The sequence below is a fragment of the Cydia splendana genome, chromosome 13, assembly GCF_910591565.1.
Source record: "Cydia splendana chromosome 13, ilCydSple1.2, whole genome shotgun sequence".
Lineage (NCBI taxonomy): Eukaryota > Metazoa > Arthropoda > Insecta > Lepidoptera > Tortricidae > Cydia > Cydia splendana.
In genome coordinates, this window is record NC_085972.1 from 11,695,913 (window position 1) to 11,716,306 (window position 20,394).

At 38.9% G+C, this 20,394-nt stretch overlaps 1 protein-coding gene across 2 annotated transcripts; it reads right to left on the reverse strand.

Moving 5' to 3' along the window:
• Window positions 1-10,381: 10,381 nt before the first annotated feature.
• On the reverse strand, window positions 10,382-19,149 carry LOC134796062 (ADP-ribosylation factor 1). Of its 2 annotated transcripts, none has more exons than XM_063767994.1 (5): window positions 18,999-19,149; window positions 18,453-18,620; window positions 16,704-16,813; window positions 12,036-12,161; window positions 10,382-11,584 (listed from the first exon to the last, which is right to left on the reverse strand). In XM_063767994.1, the coding sequence occupies exons 2-5, from the start codon at window positions 18,598-18,600 to the stop codon at window positions 11,420-11,422; spliced, it is 549 nt and encodes a 182-aa protein (XP_063624064.1). In that variant the 5' UTR covers window positions 18,601-18,620; window positions 18,999-19,149; the 3' UTR covers window positions 10,382-11,419. The 2 variants fall into 2 exon arrangements, with proteins under 2 accessions (XP_063624064.1, XP_063624065.1); XM_063767995.1 differs by lacking the exon at window positions 18,999-19,149 and adding an exon at window positions 18,823-18,841.
• Between the last annotated feature and the right edge of the window lie 1,245 nt (window positions 19,150-20,394).

A 20,394-nucleotide genomic window follows, 5' to 3' on the forward strand; every position in this document is an offset into this window, starting at 1 on the left:
TATCTTTATTAACACATTCACCGCTGAGCTACGGTCGTAGCGCTACGTCGTAGCAGATAACATGGGTTTCCCGATATGTAACGGAAATGCTTCGTAGAGGCAAAACGACGTGCCGTGATAGCGCTGAATGGGTTAAAAAAAACATTTATTAAAATTTATTTATTTATTATTATTTTCTAAAGACGGAGATACCTAAGTAGGTACCATTGCAAGACAATGTATGCTGGAATCCATGTAGATCCACCCGTAGGGGTGGTATTCCTCTTGTCCAATGTCATTGCGTCTCACTCTCTCATTAAGCAAAATGTGAGACGCAATACACATTGAACAAAGAAATTGAACAGGTGGAATACCACCCTACGCTAAGTATGCCAAGTCGGTACCTACCTGACAGGGACAATCAAACCCCGTCACCAATGTTGCAGTTCATTGAAAATATGGGTTGACAAAAATACGCACCCTAAATTCGGCTTTAACTTCGCCCTAACTACCATTACAGCCTGGCAAAAAAGAGTAGAAATTAAAAAGTGGCAACACTGTAGTGTCGTCCCTTTCAAATCAATTTTTATAAGAGAACGGGACGACACTACAGTGTTGCCACTTTTTAATTTCTACTCTTTTTTGCCAGGCTGTAAATCATAATTCCGCTATACATAAATTGCATCATGGGATTCATGGGCATATTCAACGTTTGGAATAAGTTTTAGTATCATTTTCATAATAAAAAATTATAAGGCGAAATTGGAGATGAGTGGCAAAAATTTTTTTAAGTAGGTAGGTTTATTTTTACTTTGAAACTATTTTCACCCAGCACTTTTTATTGTGAATTCGATTCGGTAATTTTAATATTTTAGTTGGGCGAAGTTGGGCACTATAGGCGGAGTTACTTACATACCTACGGTACCTATAGATACTTTTGCCAATCCTGATTTTTAATTAATTGAACCATTCATTACAGAGTTCGATGACAATGTATGGTAGCGCCGTACTTTAATTCAACTCCAAGAAACGTTACCTACCGTGTGTGGTGTAAAGGTATTAAATGTCGTATACCTACATACCTACTACCGAATTGAGAAACTCCTCCTTTTGAAATCTTGAAGTCGATTAAATCAAATCAAAATCAAATATAAGTAATTTATTATCAGGCAACTAAAGCCCCCCATTCGCGGCAGTCAGCCAGTTCACAATCCGTTTGCTTACACCAAGTGCTTACTAGACAGACGGCGCGATTCGGGAAATGAATTAGAGATTCACTAGATATGAAATACGAGGGGTGCCTTTTAAGTTCTGTCGTTCGTAAAATTTAAAGACAATTTAAACCTCAAGTACTATTTATTGTTTTTTTAAGAACTTGCTGTGATATTTAATACACTTTTTCATTTGGTCGATTCAGTTTTGAAACCACTTATTCCACTCCGAAGTTGTGGCTTCATAATGGCCGTTTTGTATACGTCAACCGCCTCTTCTTGTGTTCGGTACCATTAACCACGAAGACATTGCTTGATTTTAGGGAAAGTAAAGAAATCATTAGGGCTCAAGTCAGAGCTGTACGGCGGGTGGTCGAGAATATCGACGTTTTGCTCTAGTAAAAACGCAATTGTTTGCCGGGAGGAGTGTGAGCTTGCATTGTCATGGCTCAGTACCATACGATGTTTTCGGTTGATTTTTCGGAAGCTTCTAGTAAGCAAACTGTAATATACTAGTCAGGGTTAACTGTTTTGTGATCTTCTAACACGATGGTGGCAACGTGTCCACTTTTGGCGACAAACGAACGACTATTTTTTTAAGTACTACTTGAGCGTATGACTTATTTGGTCGGTTTCCGCTCGTTTTAGAACACTCAGACGGTGGATTGCTGTTTGGAATCTGGATCATAAGCATAAATCCAAGATTCATCACCACTCACAATGTCATAAACGAGTTTTGTATCTCCTCGATCGAATTGCTGTAAAGTTTTGGGGCAACATCTAGTGCGAGCCGTTTTTCGGTCGGCAGTAAGCAAATGTAGTGTCCGGTGAGTGTTTTTTTTACGCCTAGCTCTTCATGTAAGATTGTTTAAATGGTTGTCCCTGAAATGCGTATAGAAGCTTCTATCTTTCGGTATATCACATAGCGATCTTCGACGTTCAGCTTCCGTATAGCCTCAATGCTTTCCTGGTTTTTCGCGGTGTTCGGACGACCTTCACCCAGTCTATCACCGAGACTAGAGCAATCGCGTTAAAATTCCAAATACCAGCGTTACACAGTCAGAAGGCATGATGCTTTGTCAATGAAAACAGAAGTCAGCTCTGTAAAGCACTGAAGTCGCGTTAAACTTCATTTAAAGTTAATTATCGAAAATTAAATTAAATTAAAGAAAATTATCGCAAGGAAATTTTCCTATGAAATTTCCATTTTCACAACTGACTTGTCAACTTTAACTCGACGCTATACTAAAACGGTTCGGTCAATCATGATTCGTTTAATTGATACGATGGTAGTTTTTCTTATATACCTAATTGTGAGAGATTTGCAAACGACAAGACTTAAAAGGCAGCCCTCGTAGTAAAGATACGTGACGTTCCACGGCAAAAGGTACCATTGCCCCGGCTGAATATTGGAGCGGCGTTACTAATAATAGCGTAAGCGCCTGCCGCCATAAGGTACCTTTTGCCGTGGAACGTCACATATCTTTACTATTTCATATCTAGTGAATCGGGGGGCACGGCAGTGCCCCCGCCAAGTCGAGCGCGAAGCAAACACTGCCGTACCATCCTTTACTGGAACCATTTCGCCGCATTTTCAGGTCCCTATTTGAGAACCTCTGGATAAGACCAGAACGCAGAAATTTTCGTCATCCAGTAAGCTATAATCACATACTTACTTAAAATCCAAAATTTCAAGTCTGTAGGTCATTTAGTTCCGAAGTTAAGCGAAAGCAAAGTTTCGCATTTATGACACACACTCACTCACTTATGATCATCAGAATAGAACTAGTACTTCCCATAAACTCAGAGAGCTGAAATATGGTAGAGAGTTAGGGTTTAATGGCCACATAAAGGGAAAACTATAAAAACTAGGATAATCGAAGATCTGGAGTACCTGGTGACCCTGATTAGAAAACACAAGAGCCCAACCAAACTATTGGAGATCGACATACCGCCTTTACAAAAAATATTAAAATTGGTGGGCCGCTTCATTTGATGTCAATTTCGAAGGTCTGAAGTATCTGATGAAGAACCCTCAGCTGGTCTCAGCTGTATTAAGGCTCCGTCAGACATAGGCGTTTTGCTTGGTGCAACATATGTACACACTGTTTTGGTCATCCGACACGCCTTGATGAGCCTTTGGGAAAGTAGTACCCAAGATGGAGCTGATGCTGAACCCTGGCTGTACCTAGTGGAACTCAGGCCTGGTGCAACATATGCACACACTGATTTGGTCATCCGACACGCCTTGATGAGCCTTTGGGAGAGTAGTACCCAAGATGGAGCTGATGCTGAACCCTGGCTGTACCTAGTGGAACTCAGGTTTGGTGCAACATACGCCCACGCTATTTTGGTCATCCGTCACATCTTGATGAGGTACTTGGGAGAGCAGTACCCAAGATAGAGCTGATGCTGAACCCTGGCTGTACCTAGTGGAACTCAGGTTTGGTGCAACATAGGTCCACGCTATTTTGGTCATCCGTTACATCTTGATGAGCACTTGGGAACGCAGTATCCAAGATAGAGCTGATGCTGAACCCTGGCTGTACCTACTGGAACTCAGGTTTGGTGCAACATAGGCCCACGCTATTTTGGTCATCCGTCACATCTTGATGAGCACTTGGGAGAGCAGTACCTGAAATAGAGCTGATGCTGAACGCTAGCTGTACCTAGTGGAACTCAGGTTTGGTGCAACATAGGCCAACGCTATTTTGATCATCCGTCACATCTTGATGAGCACTTGGGAGAGCAGTACCTGAAATAGAGCTGATGCTGAACGCTAGCTGTACCTAGTGGAACTCAGGTTTGGTGCAACGTAGGCCAACGCTATTTTGGTCATCCGTTACATCTTGATGAGCACTTGGGAGAGCAGTACCCAAGATAGAGCTAATGCTGAACCCTGCCTGTACCTACTGGAACTTACGTTTGGTGTAACATAGGCCAACGCTAGTTTGGTCATCCATCACATCTTGATGAGCACTTGGGAGAGCAGTACCTGAAATAGAGCTGATGCTGAACCCTGGCTGTACCTAGTGGAACTTAGGTTTGGTGCAACATAGCCCCACGCTATTTTGGTCATCCGTTACATCTTGATGACCGCCTAGTGGAACTCTGCAACAGGCACACGACGACAAGTCGGTTAACCAAAACAAAGTGTGGCTATGTTGCACCAAACCTGAGTTCCACTAGGTACAGCCAGGGTTCAGCATCAGCTCTATCTTGGGTACTGCTCTCCCAAGTGCTCATCAAGATGTGACGGATGACCAAAATAGCGTGGGCTTATGTTGTACCAAACCTGAGTTCCACTAGGTACAGCCAGGGTTCAGCATCAGCTCTGTCTAAGGTACTGCTCTCCCAAGTGCTCATCAAGATGTGACGGATGACCAAAATAGCGTGGGCTTATGTTGCACCAAACCTGAGTTCCACTAGGTACAACCAGGGTTCAGCATCAGCTCAGATCTATGTATACTAAAACCTTTACCAGAATGTAACAAACACTTTTCTGAAAACCGCATCAAAATCGGTTAAGCCAAACGCGAGATAATCGCGAACAAACATACATACGGGTCAAACTGAGCTAGAACCTTTATTTTAAGGCGGTTAAAAATACATCAACTTTGACATTTTTGGCAGTAATGAAGTCGGCAGCTATACTGCAGCAGGATTGCAGCATGCACTACTGCCGACTGAATTACTGAGATAAATATCAAAAATTCGGTCAGCATCATCGTATTTGACATTTGCTGCAGTAATGCAGTCGGCAGTATTGTCGCAATATACTGCTGCAGGCTACAAAACGCTCGTGAAACTATTCAACGTCCATGATCATGCTTTCCAACGTCCAACGTTCAGTAATCGAGTGACCGCTCGCAACACGCGCTGTGTTGTGTGTGACTGCGCGGGCGTGATCAAAGCGGATCGCGCGCGCAGCGCGCCGGCGGGCCGCTGCGTCCAAGCGCAGATCGCGAGCGCCACGCGCTTGCGTCACGCTCGCATCGTGCCCCGCTCACGCCGCGCTTTGAAAACGCTCATGTGTGACGTAGCCTTTAGTGATATGGTAATAAAAAAACTACTCCTAAAAAGAAAAAAAATGTGTCAAATAAGAAAATCTAATAAAATAAATCAATATGCCCACGTTTCTACAAAAAGAAGTGAAATCCCACCAAAAACATTCTGTAAAAAACTAGCCAAGTCTCGATGGAGCTACTTTTTTATCTCTAAAAAGTAATGAAATCTAGACAAAGTCGTGCCAAGTCTAAGGTTCCTTACTGCGATTTCTTTATTATTATAGTTAATGTTGTGTGACTTGGCCGTTGAAGGGTACACAAGGGTACAAAACCAGGTGCTCCATGACACCAAACATACAGTATAAAAAAATATTTCCAGTACAGACGGACTTCTAATCATTGATAGAAGTCCGTCTGTACGTCTATTTTATGTTAGATCGATGGTCGATTTGACGCTTCAAAAAGAAGTGTTTGTTTCAGGCTCGCCTATACATAAGTATTATTGAAATACGCAGCTTTATCAAGCCTACAATTGACTGGTTATTGAATCAACGTTTTCCAAGTGGCAATTTTCCATCGTCAATGGGTAGCGGTTCTGGCGACAGATTGGTGCAACGGCCAAGTCACACAACATTAACTATAATAATAAAGAAATCGCAGTAAGGAACCTTAGACTTGGCACGACTTTGTCTAGATTTCATTACTTTTTAGAGATAAACAAGTAGCTCCATCGAGACTTGGCTAGTTTTTTACAGAATGTTTTTGGTGGGATTTCACTTCTTTTTGTAGAAACGTGGGCATATTGATTTATTTTATTAGATTTTCTTATTTGACACATTTTTTTTCTTTTTAGGAGTAGTTTTTTTATTACCATATCACTAAAGGCTACGTCACACATGAGCGTTTTCAAAGCGCGGCGTGAGCGGGGCACGATGCGAGCGTGACGCAAGCGCGTGGCGCTCGCGATCTGCGCTTGGACGCAGCGGCCCGCCGGCGCGCTGCGCGCGCGATCCGCTTTGATCACGCCCGCGCAGTCACACACAACACAGCGCGTGTTGCGAGCGGTCACTCGATTACTGAACGTTGGACGTTGGAAAGCATGATCATGGACGTTGAATAGTTTCACGAGCGTTTTGTAGCCTGCAGCAGTATATTGCGACAATACTGCCGACTGCATTACTGCAGCAAATGTCAAATACGATGATGCTGACCGAATTTTTGATATTTACCTCAGTAATTCAGTCGGCAGTAGTGCATGCTGCAATCCTGCTGCAGTATAGCTGCCGACTTCATTACTGCCAAAAATGTCAAAGTTGATGTATTTTTAACCGCCTTAAAATAAAGGTTCTAGCTCAGTTTGACCCGTATGTATGTTTGTTCGCGATTATCTCGCGTTTGGCTTAACCGATTTTGATGCGGTTTTCAGAAAAGTGTTTGTTACATTCTGGTAAAGGTTTTAGTATACATAGATCTGAGCTGATGCTGAACCCTGGTTGTACCTAGTGGAACTCAGGTTTGGTGCAACATAAGCCCACGCTATTTTGGTCATCCGTCACATCTTGATGAGCACTTGGGAGAGCAGTACCTTAGACAGAGCTGATGCTGAACCCTGGCTGTACCTAGTGGAACTCAGGTTTGGTACAACATAAGCCCACGCTATTTTGGTCATCCGTCACATCTTGATGAGCACTTGGGAGAGCAGTACCCAAGATAGAGCTGATGCTGAACCCTGGCTGTACCTAGTGGAACTCAGGTTTGGTGCAACATAGCCACACTTTGTTTTGGTTAACCGACTTGTCGTCGTGTGCCTGTTGCAGAGTTCCACTAGGCGGTCATCAAGATGTAACGGATGACCAAAATAGCGTGGGGCTATGTTGCACCAAACCTAAGTTCCACTAGGTACAGCCAGGGTTCAGCATCAGCTCTATTTCAGGTACTGCTCTCCCAAGTGCTCATCAAGATGTGATGGATGACCAAACTAGCGTTGGCCTATGTTACACCAAACGTAAGTTCCAGTAGGTACAGGCAGGGTTCAGCATTAGCTCTATCTTGGGTACTGCTCTCCCAAGTGCTCATCAAGATGTAACGGATGACCAAAATAGCGTTGGCCTACGTTGCACCAAACCTGAGTTCCACTAGGTACAGCTAGCGTTCAGCATCAGCTCTATTTCAGGTACTGCTCTCCCAAGTGCTCATCAAGATGTGACGGATGATCAAAATAGCGTTGGCCTATGTTGCACCAAACCTGAGTTCCACTAGGTACAGCTAGCGTTCAGCATCAGCTCTATTTCAGGTACTGCTCTCCCAAGTGCTCATCAAGATGTGACGGATGACCAAAATAGCGTGGGCCTATGTTGCACCAAACCTGAGTTCCAGTAGGTACAGCCAGGGTTCAGCATCAGCTCTATCTTGGATACTGCGTTCCCAAGTGCTCATCAAGATGTAACGGATGACCAAAATAGCGTGGACCTATGTTGCACCAAACCTGAGTTCCACTAGGTACAGCCAGGGTTCAGCATCAGCTCTATCTTGGGTACTGCTCTCCCAAGTACCTCATCAAGATGTGACGGATGACCAAAATAGCGTGGGCGTATGTTGCACCAAACCTGAGTTCCACTAGGTACAGCCAGGGTTCAGCATCAGCTCCATCTTGGGTACTACTCTCCCAAAGGCTCATCAAGGCGTGTCGGATGACCAAATCAGTGTGTGCATATGTTGCACCAGGCCTGAGTTCCACTAGGTACAGCCAGGGTTCAGCATCAGCTCCATCTTGGGTACTACTTTCCCAAAGGCTCATCAAGGCGTGTCGGATGACCAAAACAGTGTGTACATATGTTGCACCAAGCAAAACGCCTATGTCTGACGGAGCCTTAATACAGCTGAGACCAGCTGAGGGTTCTTCATCAGATACTTCAGACCTTCGAAATTGACATCAAATGAAGCGGCCCACCAATTTTAATATTTTTTGTAAAGGCGGTATGTCGATCTCCAATAGTTTGGTTGGGCTCTTGTGTTTTCTAATCAGGGTCACCAGATACTCCAGATCTTCGATTATCCTAGTTTTTATAGTTTTCCCTTTATGTGGCCATTAAACCCTAACTCTGTACCATATTTCAGCTCTCTGAGTTTATGGGAAGTACTAGTTCTATTCTGATGATCATAAGTGAGTGAGTGTGTGTCATAAATGCGAAACTTTGCTTTCGCTTAACTTCGGAACTAAATGACCTACAGACTTGAAATTTTGGATTTTAAGTATGTGATTATAGCTTACTGGATGACGAAAATTTCTGCGTTCTGGTCTTATCCAGAGGTTCTCAAATAGGGACCTGAAAATGCGGCGAAATGGTTCCAGTAAAGGATGGTACGGCAGTGTTTGCTTCGCGCTCGACTTGGCGGGGGCACTGCCGTGCCCCCCGATTTTAATTTCTTTGCGAAAAACTTATTTGTTATTAAAGCTCTACTATAGAATCCTTGTAAATCCATTCGTGTTTTCGCTAGATGCGCTTTCCAGAATCGCATTTTTAACGACAGCCATACTTACTGTACCTATGCCTTCTCGCCTACTTTACTAATCCTGTTATCGCCGACTTTATAAGTTTATAACTGATACTAAAATGACGTTCATTTGCCCTTATTATGTACGACCGATTGCTCATTTTAGGCAAATAGATTATCGAATAGTAAATACTTAAATAGGCCAATCGAACTATCATTTTAGTATCCGGGATACAAAAAACAGAGCTTTGGCAATGCTTATTGACACATTCACTGCCCCCAATCAGTGGCGGATTTGCAGTCTTTGCCGCCCTAGGCCCCAGGCCCTGTAGCCGCCCCTTACTCAGCACCCATAATATTGACTACATTTTGAGTTATTTCTTGTTATCATCAGCGAATTTTTTGTCACAATTTGCCGCCTTAGACCCGGGCCTACTTGGCCTTAGGGCAAATCCGCCACTGCCCCCAATGCACATGTGCGTTCACCGCCATACAAGTTTGTTCCTAGGCCACTCCCCCTGGCAGTGAATGCGTTAAATCGCACATAGGTAATCGTTGATTACAAAAAGTAAAGTAGCTCAAAGGGTAGCTACACGCTCTATACTTATCGCCGATGTATAGAGCGCATAGTACTTAGTTATCAGCCAAAGACGTGCAAATCCCACTATAGCTATATTTTCATTGTTATCTATTGGATACTATTGGGTCCTTACCTATGAAATTGGCGTTTTTGTTCATAGATATAAGTCTGATCCTCGTTTTTTTTTTTTTTACAAAAGTACATACACAATTACAATAAAACTACAATATGATTTCGCCAAACTGCTTGACAGCAATTAATTGTTATTTTTTATTGTTAAGTGTTCAGAATTAAGCCTTGAAAATAGGTCTTTTCATGTGCTGTCGGTTCGAGTATTAAAATTACTTATATTTTTCTAATGGTACCAATTTTCAAGAAATGGAGATATTGAAAACATACCTTAAAGGTGTCAAAAATTACTGGAAAAATTTTGTTTGGTTTGAATTAGCCATCAAAAAAATATCCGCAAAATTAATTGTATGGAAATTCGTGTTTCGTTGAAATTCTCCGAACAAAACGCCAATTTCATAGGTAATGACCTAATATTTCGATTACGGTGTACAATCGAGGAACAATTTTATCCGTCAGCGACGTTTTCTGTTTAGGTGCATGCTTCACTTTGTCGTCACTTTCTAGTGAAAAAAAACGTCGCTAATGGATAAAATCACTAGCCAAATTGAGCCAAATATTGTTCTTGAAAAAAAATTGTAAATTGAATTTCTGGATAAATATTGATAATTATAGCTGGTCAAGCAGATCTTGTCAGTAGAAAAAGGCGGCAAATTCGAAAAATGTAGGCGCGAAGGGATATCTTCTCATAGAAAATTTGAATTTCGCGCCTTTTTCTACTGACAAGATCTGCTTGACCAGCTATAATATTCCGTTTTTGCACCTACACGTAATAACTAAATATAAAATGACTCTCACAGACAACACGTAAAGGTTGACAAGTAATTAGGCCACCAGTTTTCAATTACTTATTAATTTTCTTTTGGGTTTGAGAGGAGAAATTTCATGAATAAAATTATATGCTGGAAATAGTAATTCAATAGCAATAGCGTTTGAATGGTTAGTAATCATCAAATGAGTGTTTCAAAGCAAAAATCAAATATTGGTGAGGATATTTTATTCCATAATACAGCATAAGACAAACCGGAATGTCACATTTCGCATTTTCAATATTTTTTGATTCTCATATCATATCATAAAAATAAAAAAAGACTATTCACCACACGAGCCACAGTGTATCCTTGGATATTAGGTTTTAACAATTTCTTCTAAATTATTATAAAAATGCTAAGTTATAATTAATTGTGTAAGAGCTGAAGATTCTGAGCACTGTTTCCCTGTAGGTAGAAACACTTCTCAAAATGACACCATGTTTATCTAATACATACATATACCTAAGTTACAAGAATAATCTCGGTTCGCCGTGAGATAACTGTAAATGCAGACTCCTCACGACTGGCCGCCATCAACCGTCGATCGGAACTATCGTAATGGAAATACATAACAGCTTAATCTACCTCGTTAACTCCAAAAAATAAACTATCATCATACAGTAAGTCGTTCAAATAAGTGGAATATGCACAAAACTGGTGACACCACCATACAATTGAGAGGAGCACGTGAAAAATTGTTATAGTAAAAAGTCAAAGCGATGTGAACAGGCTACCGGCGGGCCTCAGTCCCGCCCGCCTCCCCGGTCCGATAGAATCAAAGTCAGCAGGTATGAAGTAACTTTAAATACTTTATTACGACAACTTAATCAACATTATAGTACACATACAAAACATGTTATACTGTGATTCGTTTTATCACGTGTTAGCTACATACCTATCCACATCACGATGCGCGACACAAAAGTGTCGCATCTTCTCGTTTACTGATAATTATTAATTATAAACAAAATTGTATTTTTGCATAAACTTTACACGCTATATTTTGTTCAACGTCGTCAGGGATCGAGCAGCCAGCGCGGGCGAGAGAGATAACGTCCCGCGCACGATGCGAGCTCGGTCGCGAGCCGACGACGTATCAGTAAGTAATACATTTATGATTCCGCACATAATACATCGTATTTATAGCAAATAAAGTTAAGATATCTTAAACCATAGTCTCTTTCAGTGTTGTGTGTGTGGGGCACGTTAGCGGCTGGCGTTCTTGAGCTGGTTGGAGAGCCAGTCGAGCCCCTCGTACAGCCCGTCGCCCGACGTGGCGCACGTGGCCTGGATGTACCAGTTGCGGTTGCGCAGCGAGTGCAGCCCCAGCTTGTCCGTGATCTCCGCCGCGTTCATCGCGTTCGGCAGGTCCTACAACACGCAACGAACAAGTGCTAACAAACATCAACACGACAAATCACTTGGAAGTCTTCTAAACTCACCACTGCGTCTATTAAATAGGACACGGTTTTTTGTTCAAATGTTCTAAAGATTATCTCTATTATATTAAAAATCATAATTGCAAATTTGAGCTATCAAAATATAACATTTTAATTTATTCTATTGTTTGATTCCTGCCTACTCAAATAAATGTTATAATACTTATAATGTTTCTGTACATGAAAGTAAATTATCAGCTTGATATGTACATAGTTTTAGGTGCTAGTTTTAGGGATATAATTTAGTCTACTACTAAGGTCATTTTCGAAGCTTAGAAAATGTCCTGTATTTTATATTTTTCAAAAAGTATGTCTAAGCTAGACCAAATCAGGAATACGCGTTATAATCCTTCTGGTTTCATTGGATCACCTCGTATAATTACCTGTTTGTTAGCGAAGATCAGCAGCACTGCATCCCGCAGTTCGTCTTCACTCAACATTCGCATGAGCTCTTCGCGGGCCTCGCCGATACGCTCCCGATCATTACTGTCTACTACGAAGATGAGACCCTGAAATCAACGAACATTCGTTCAAATCATGATATGTCGTAAGCGTAACATGGGGCGAGATGGCACACTGAGTGGGGAGCAAAACTGGCAACAAGTGCCAATTCTTCCACATGGACAGAAGTCGTTAAAATAATAATCAGACATAGAAGTTTTTGTGGCAAAAACGAGTGTTTGAGAAAATGAAACATCGATAAATCTGTTATCGATAAGTCAAAGGTTGATTAATTTAACTTTTACTTACTGTAGGTAAGTTACCGAAAAATTTCAATAATGCAAATCAATTACAAAGCGGTACATAATTTCTTTATTGCATATATTTAACACTTAAACAGTGCCAAAAGAATAGAAAACTACCAATATATCAAAAGAGAAGATGATATCGAACGTGTTGTGTATTTCGCGGTAGCTATGTTCTTATAAAATGTAATAAATATCTAAGTATAACATTAACGTAACATCGATAACAAACATCGATATTGTATTTTGTCAATCACTTTATTTTGCCACAAAAACTTCTATGTCTGATAATAATCTTTTTGGATACAAAATGCAACTTTAAAACATCGCCAAAAAACATCAACACAAAACATCGCCTGCCATGCTCTTTACCGTTTAAATCTGAGCAGTTACCTATGATTTTGGCACGCTTTAAGACAGATATTTTCATATCAAGTACGTGACCCGATAATTATTATAAACGTTTCGGAATTAAAGTTAATGAAAACGCTATACGTGTGAAAGTGATAACGATAGTATTTCTTTCTTTTAACTATATATATATTATATATTATTTTATTTCATTTGAATATGGGGTTTCATTGTCTGAAATAAATGAATTTTATTTTATTTATTTTTAATACATAATTTTAAGACAAGTATAAAAACATGTTATCAAAGAAAAAAAAAACGGGATGCACTCCGGGAGTGCCGACAGAAGTGAAAACTCAATGACTAGTCCAAAATGTCTGAAGCACTATGTATAATTGACCCCTCCTCCTTTCTATTGAAAAACTTTAGTTCCGAAATTGCTGGCCAGTGAGCTTAAATTTGTAGCGTTAATTGTTTAAAATTCAAATAGAAATTGTAAAGTTACCTTGCAGACCTCGCATCTAAATATATTTGGTCATGATATTTTGAGTTTTATTCACCAGTACTAGTTTACTTTTATCAGCGATTTCATCAAGATGTAGCTTTATTGAATTATATTGGAGTGATATAAAGTTATGTAACTGTGAGATCCTCGTATTTCAGCCCGTACAAGATTAGAACATTGAGCTTTATTGCTTAATATAAAAGTCCAGTTTTAAATAATTGACCTGATTATGATACGTTATGACTAAAGTTCTTTGGTGAATAACATTGTCCGTCACACATGACGTCAGCGCGTTACGCGTTACGCTGTCTCGAGTTTATCATTTTTTCCCCACCTCAAAAAGTGCTCAGTGCCGCTAAAGAAGTTTTCACTTCAAAAAGGTTCTTTTCTTAAAAACTCCTAACCATTGTTAAAACTTGCTTTCTCTTTATGACTACGTTATCAAGTTCTTCTGTTCAGAGTAAATGTAGTTATTAACATGCCCCATTGATTAATAACAATGACTATGCTTGTTTTGTTTCAAACACCGGGAAATACTTCTCATGCGCAATAACCTACAATTCATATTTACATCATAGGTATTTATATGACTAAGGGCCACTTGCACCATCCTACTATATATTATATAGCCATTTATCTCCGATCCTTGGGTACAATGGTTATTAAAATTATATTATCGTTTTTTTTTTGTAAGCAGTCCCGCAGTTCGGTGTGCCTCTTGGCATAGGCCTCCTCCAACATTCTCCACTGTATTCTGTCTTCTGCAACTCTGGGCCAGTAAGGCCCAAGGTTAAGCGGATGGATGAAAACCATCCCACTAAGGTGAAGTTAAACGGTTAAGCCATTAACCAGTGTAAAATTGTACTGGTAACCATGGCAACTCCAGACTTAACCGGTTAACCCTGGGTTAGTAAAATGGTGCAAGTGGCGCTAAGGCAAAAGGCAACAAAATTAGTGAAACACACAATTTCAATAGAAGAAATTGATATTTTCTCTATCTCTATCCTCCTATTAGCATGAAATATTAATTTCTTCTATTGAAATTGTGTTTTACACTAATTTTGTGGGGACCAAAACTGTTTAGATAGGTATTATTTTGTTCTGTTAGTATTAATAGTCTGCCTGACTATATGCGGTTTTTACCAAAATAGAGTAATTTTTGAGGAAAGTTTAGGTACATAATCTATTAAATGCAAAACCGGGGCGGGTCACTAGTTTCCTGAATTAGTATTTACTAGCATTTTCCAATGAATTCAGTTGCATTACAACATTCCTATGTTTCCAACCCCTATTTCACATCCAAAGTGGATGGAATTTCTAAATAAGAAATGTGTTATTTAAGGGGCTACCCCACGCCAATGACCTACGATCTGGATCCCTTAGTTTTGTAATGTTTTTTGTAGCTTATTATATTAACAGCAACGGTTTTAAGCAATATAGTATCCCATATTTACTTCAAAGTTAATTGTCTTCGAGATATTTGGCATCAAAGTTGAACAATTTTAGGCTAAAAAAGTGGTTTTCTGGCCATAACTTTTGTGTTAATTAGTTTAAAATTAATGTTTTTAGAGACGTCAAAGACGAACCCAAATATGTAGATTTCGTACATGTAAGATCCTTAACAGCAAACTAGATACAAAAAAAGTGTGTTTTTAGACAATGTTTATAAAATTCATAAAAAAATTGTATTTCTTTCAAAATCCGGTAGACAAAACCAGAGATAAAAAATTGAAGAACCGATAACCATTTGTCTTATAACTCGATCTGTAGTGCAAAAAAAGGAGATACGATTCAAAAATCGATGAAAACCTCGGGTAGCCCCTTAAGATTATAAACTCTTCTGTGTGCCAAATTTCATTTAAATATACTTGGCCCTTTCTGTGAAGAGTAACATACATTTTCCCACATTTTCATGTTTAATATAAGTTGGATATTCCATTGATACATTACAAAAACAGTTACAGCTATGATGACAGTGAAAGAGAGTAATAAGTGCGAGTCGGACTCGCGCACGAAGGATTCCGTACTTGATATGTTTTTGGTATTTGTTATAGCGGCAACAGAAATACATCATCTGTGAAAATTTCAACAGCCTAGCTATCACGGTTCATTATATACAGCCTGGTGAAAGACAGACAGACAGACAGATGAACAGCGGACCCCTACGGTACGGAACCCTAAAAACATATTATTTTGTACAAATAAAAGTGGATGGTAGGGTAAATCGTCAATTACTGGCCACTCTTTAATAACTGTCCACCTTATTTTTTTTTTTTTTATTGATAATGGGAAACAAACAGCGAAAAATAACACATATAGATTATTACAATTAAATATTACATAAGCCAAAACAGTTTCCACTAATTAATTAGCTCATTATGGTTGCTCAGACAAGACTTGTTTATACAATTCAATTCAATTTTATTCAAGATATTAAAATACAAATGTGACATGCATTAATTTAATTTTACAATAGTAAACTATCATAATCAGTATGGTATTAGTTTTGCTCTATTAGCTGTAGGGTAATATAGTATTTGTTCATGCGCTCTTAATTGAAGAAACAAATTTTTGTACTGTACTTATACTAAAGATTAATTCTATTCGCCTTTAAACAGATTTCATTTTTAGGGTTCCGTACCCAAAGGGTAAAAACGGGACCCTATTACTAAGACTCCGCTGTCCGTCCGTCCGTCCGTCCGTCTGTCACCAGGCTGTATCTCATGAACCGTGATAGCTAGGCAGTTGAAATTTTCACAGATGATGTATTTCTGTTGCCGCTATAACAACAAATACTAAAAAGTACGGAACCCTCGGTGGGCGAGTCCGACTCGCACTTGTCCGGTTTTTAGTATAAGTATGATATCCTATGCCCAAACTATGCACAGGAGGCATAATAATCTGAACAGATACTATCTTGTTTGCTCACACTTAGGCTGTAATAAGCTAGGTGTCATAGCTAAATTAGTCCACAAGTTTTATGATTTACCTCCATAAAAAGGGGTCATCCATTAATTACATCACACGAATTTCTAGGTTTATTGACCCCTCTCCACTCATTTGGTAAACCCCTCCCCCCTATTGTGACGTCACATTGTTACGAAATCGGCAAATTGAACTAAGTAGGTTGTACACCTATTATTAATATTTTATCAACATATTTTTGAAAATAGAAATATTAGTAATTATGTATATAAATAACCCAAAACTGATAAGGAAGGAAAATTAAACAAAAAAAATGATTGTTGTACCAAAAATTTGTTATTTAACTGTACAGCGATTAAATAATTTAAAAAAGTTAAAGTGACGGCACAAAGTTTGTGACTCCCCCTCTCCCCCCCGTCACAACATGTCACATTTTCTTGACCTCTTCCCCACCTAAACGCGTGATGTAATTAATGGATGAACCCTAATCAGAATAAAATAACTGTTTCATTTGCTTTACTAACCTGTGTGTTTTGGAAGTAATGCCTCCACAGTGGTCTGATTTTGTCTTGGCCGCCGACATCCCACACGGTGAAACTGATGTTTTTGTATTCTACAGTTTCCACATTGAATCCTGAAATTTTTTAATGCAAAGTTGGTAAAAAGTAATAAACAGAATGTGTAGCTTAAATTTAATTGTTGCTTTTGATCCTTAATTTTTGGTTAGTAAGAGTTGGAGGAGACCTTTTTAGGGTTCCGTACCTGAAAAGGAAAAAACGGAACCCTTATAGGATCACTCGTGCGTCTGTCTGTCTGTCCGTCTGTCACAGCCTATTTTCTCGGAAACTACTGGACCAATTAAGTTGAAATTTGGTACACTTAGGTAAATTAGTGACCCAAAGACGGAAATGTAACGTAAAACAAATGAATTTTAAACATGGGGGCCACTTTGGGGGGTAAATGAGAAAGTTAAAAAATAAAGTTTTTAAACTATATTGTTATATATTTAATGAAAGTGCTCATTTTGAGAATTTTAAAAATATTTTTTTTTTATTTTACAATAATTAAGTTAGAAGTTATTTAAGAAAATCTCCAAAAATATCTCCGAAACTACTGGGTCTAAAATTTTGAAAAAAAATACACAAAATAGTTCTTTTCCTCTAGATTACAGGAAAACCTATTAGAAATGTCCAGTCAAGCGTGAGTCAGACTTAATGTACAGAACCCTTGGAATGCGAGTCTGACTCGCACTTGGTCGGTTTTTCTTTAAAGACACCACCAGATTCCTAATTTTATTTAAGAATTGCTTAAACCTAAAAGTTAAAGTACTTATTTGAGAATAAACACATTTATAATTTTTGTGCATGTGCCCCATACCACAATGGGTGTTGCTAGTATGGTACAATAACCAACTTGGAATGTGTGTCAAGATGATATTTTCAAAACATTGTCACACTGGGATACTTTTCAGTGTTTTTATGAAAAAACTCTAAAAACTTTATATTAATTTGCTCACAGCACAGGTATAGTCATCTATTGTTTTTGTAGCTGAATTACATGAAAGTTGAAGTCATACATAACCACAGAATAAGTAATAGTACGACCATACAGAAAAGAAACTTCCTACAAAACCAAAGTATGACAGTGATTCAGGGATGAATCATGCTGCCCCATTCTTATGTATGGTAGTAACCCTTTTGGCTATTTAGGGTTAGGCAAACAGAGCTGAGAATGCCCAAAAGGATCAGTTTCGCCCCCTGTCATAACAAAGTAAAAGAGAAAACAAAAGTGAAATGTAATGACTCTTTGTGAAATGACCAAAAAAATTTAGTGACACAAAACCATAGTAATCAAGTATAAGGGGCTGAGTTGGAACTATGTGGCAATAATTTTATTACTAACTACCTATGTGGCAATTTCACTTGTGATATTTCTTGAAGAAATCTAGTTAGTAATTATACTCATAATTAGTATGTCAGAAACACAGCAGCTATCCAGCATTGTTAATAACACATTGCAACATTTGAACATAAAACTAACTGATCCAAACCTAAATAGCTGTCACAAGTTATATGTCCATTAAGTAGGTTAATTACATCTACACATCCTGGTTCACATGCATGTGATTATTAGCATATTAATATTTAACATACCTAAGAAAAACACAAAATATGAAGCTAATTTCTAATAACTAATGCAAGAAACTAATTGAGGTTATCAGTCAACATATGTTGAAGAAGCAAATTGTTTATAACTATTGTATACATACTCACCAATAGTTGGGATTGTTGTAACAATTTCGCCTAATTTCAGTTTGTACAGGATTGTGGTTTTACCAGCGGCGTCGAGACCGACCATCAATATTCTCATTTCCTTTTTGCCAAATAGGCCTTTAAATAAATTTGCAAACATATTCCCCATTTTTCAGCCTTGTATGTTTTCTGTAAGAGAAAGTATTAATGAGTAAAAAGTGAACCTCTGTGAGTCATCCTTCCATAAGTCTACACGTTAATCAATGATAATGACATGGCAAGTTGCTGGAATCCCACATAGAAATACGGACTAATTCTATGATAAAACACATTGTTTTCCTCTACTGAAAACTATAACAAAAAAAACATATTGCGTTTTATTGAAAATGACCTTCGGGAGAGCGTCAGCCCTTAAACTTCCAACAATGATTGACTAGCCAACACCGTTGTAGGAGCTGCGGTCACCACCCTCGGGTTGTAGCGTCGTCACAAAATCACTATTACTGTTCACTGATTATAAATTGATTTTTGAAACACTTATACAGGTCAAAACTAAGAAGTACTTACATTTCCACACCAAAATACCTTCACTAACGAGAAAAAAACGCTATACTTAAAATGAAATCTCAGAAATCCGCTGGATGTCAAAATGGCGGCGAACGTGGAAGTTATTCGTGCTTATGCCACGTATCGTAGAAAGTGGCCAGGAGCAATAACGTTTTTAACGAAAACGAAATTATGGTTTTTGTTTTATTAATAACGAATTCGTAATTAAATGCGATAAATATGTTGCTGTATTACAAATAAAATAACTTTGTAAACTTTGATGCAAGTAGGGGTTACTATCCAATTACTATCTCTGTAATAATGTGTATACGCGGCTTAAGATAGAAACTGTAGCGATATTTTGATTAGCTTGGATAACTCACAATGGCTCAAACTCGCTACAGTGTTGTCATATGCTAAAGCCTCTCCAAATTGATGATTAATTATACTCTGGTATAGTAGCCAGATTGTCAGTAGAAAAAGGTGACAATTTAAAAAAAATGTAGGCAAGAGGGGTTCATCTTCCATAGAAAATATGAATGTCGCGCCTTTTTTCTACTGACGGATATGGCTGTACACACTTTAGAACGTTTAGATCACGGACGTAGAGAGTAAACTGGATAGTGTACACTGGCCAAAAAGTGTGTCCACATGAGAGGTCAAACCTGAGCCCTCCATCTCTTTCTAATTAGGGTGACCATAAGTCATATGAATGTGGGATATTAGCATAAGATGGAACGTATAGTTTGGCCGAGATCTTTTCTCATTCGTGCATAATCACAGAGAATCATACTGTATTTTCCCTATGCTAGTATAATTGCCCCAGAAAAGAGATGGATATAGTTTTTTTCTCTTCTGTAAAACGCTTCACACAACCTTACTTCATTTAGTCGTTATAAAGCTTTTAGTCGTTATAAAAGCTGTTACAGATGGGATGGGCGTATTGGATCGCGATCAATGCGATCATGCTTGATTGTGAGGAAGGTGGTCCACCGTACGTCCATCGTACGTATTGGGTGAAAACCAGCGTAGTGTCTTACAGACACTGCTTATGCTGAGCGGCATCCTATTTGGTGTATGTTTACTGTATTGTGAACTTTATGTTGTACTTACCGTAATGTAGGTATGTTTTTGTACGCCAAATAAATATTTTCTATTTCTATTTATTTCTATCAAAGACAGCTATAAGAGAGAGCGAGACAGATATCCAGGGTCGGGTAAAACGTTGTAGTTGTACTTGGTAATTCGCAAATCGTATTGATTAAAAACGCTGCCTTCGGTCGTGTTTTAATTTATCACCACTCGTTGCGAATTTAATTCCTACTTTCAACACTTGCAACGCAAATAAATTTATATTATTACTATGCCCACTGGTTATCGATACTAGTCATTTTGTCAAGCCCTAGCGTAGCGTAAC

What these genes read in the sequence shown, in the direction of transcription:
- LOC134796062 (XM_063767994.1), bottom strand. Translation starts at nt 18,600, where the DNA reads ATGGGGAATATGTTTGCAAATTTATTTAAAGGCCTATTTGGCAAAAAG. An exon ending in ATTACTTCCAAAACACACAG is followed by an intron (nt 12,162 to 16,703) that starts GTTAGTAAAGCA and finishes CGTTGATTTCAG; the next exon opens with GGTCTCATCTTCGTAGTAGA. An exon ending in TGATCTTCGCTAACAAACAG is followed by an intron (nt 11,585 to 12,035) that starts GTAATTATACGA and finishes TGCGTGTTGTAG; the next exon opens with GACCTGCCGAACGCGATGAA.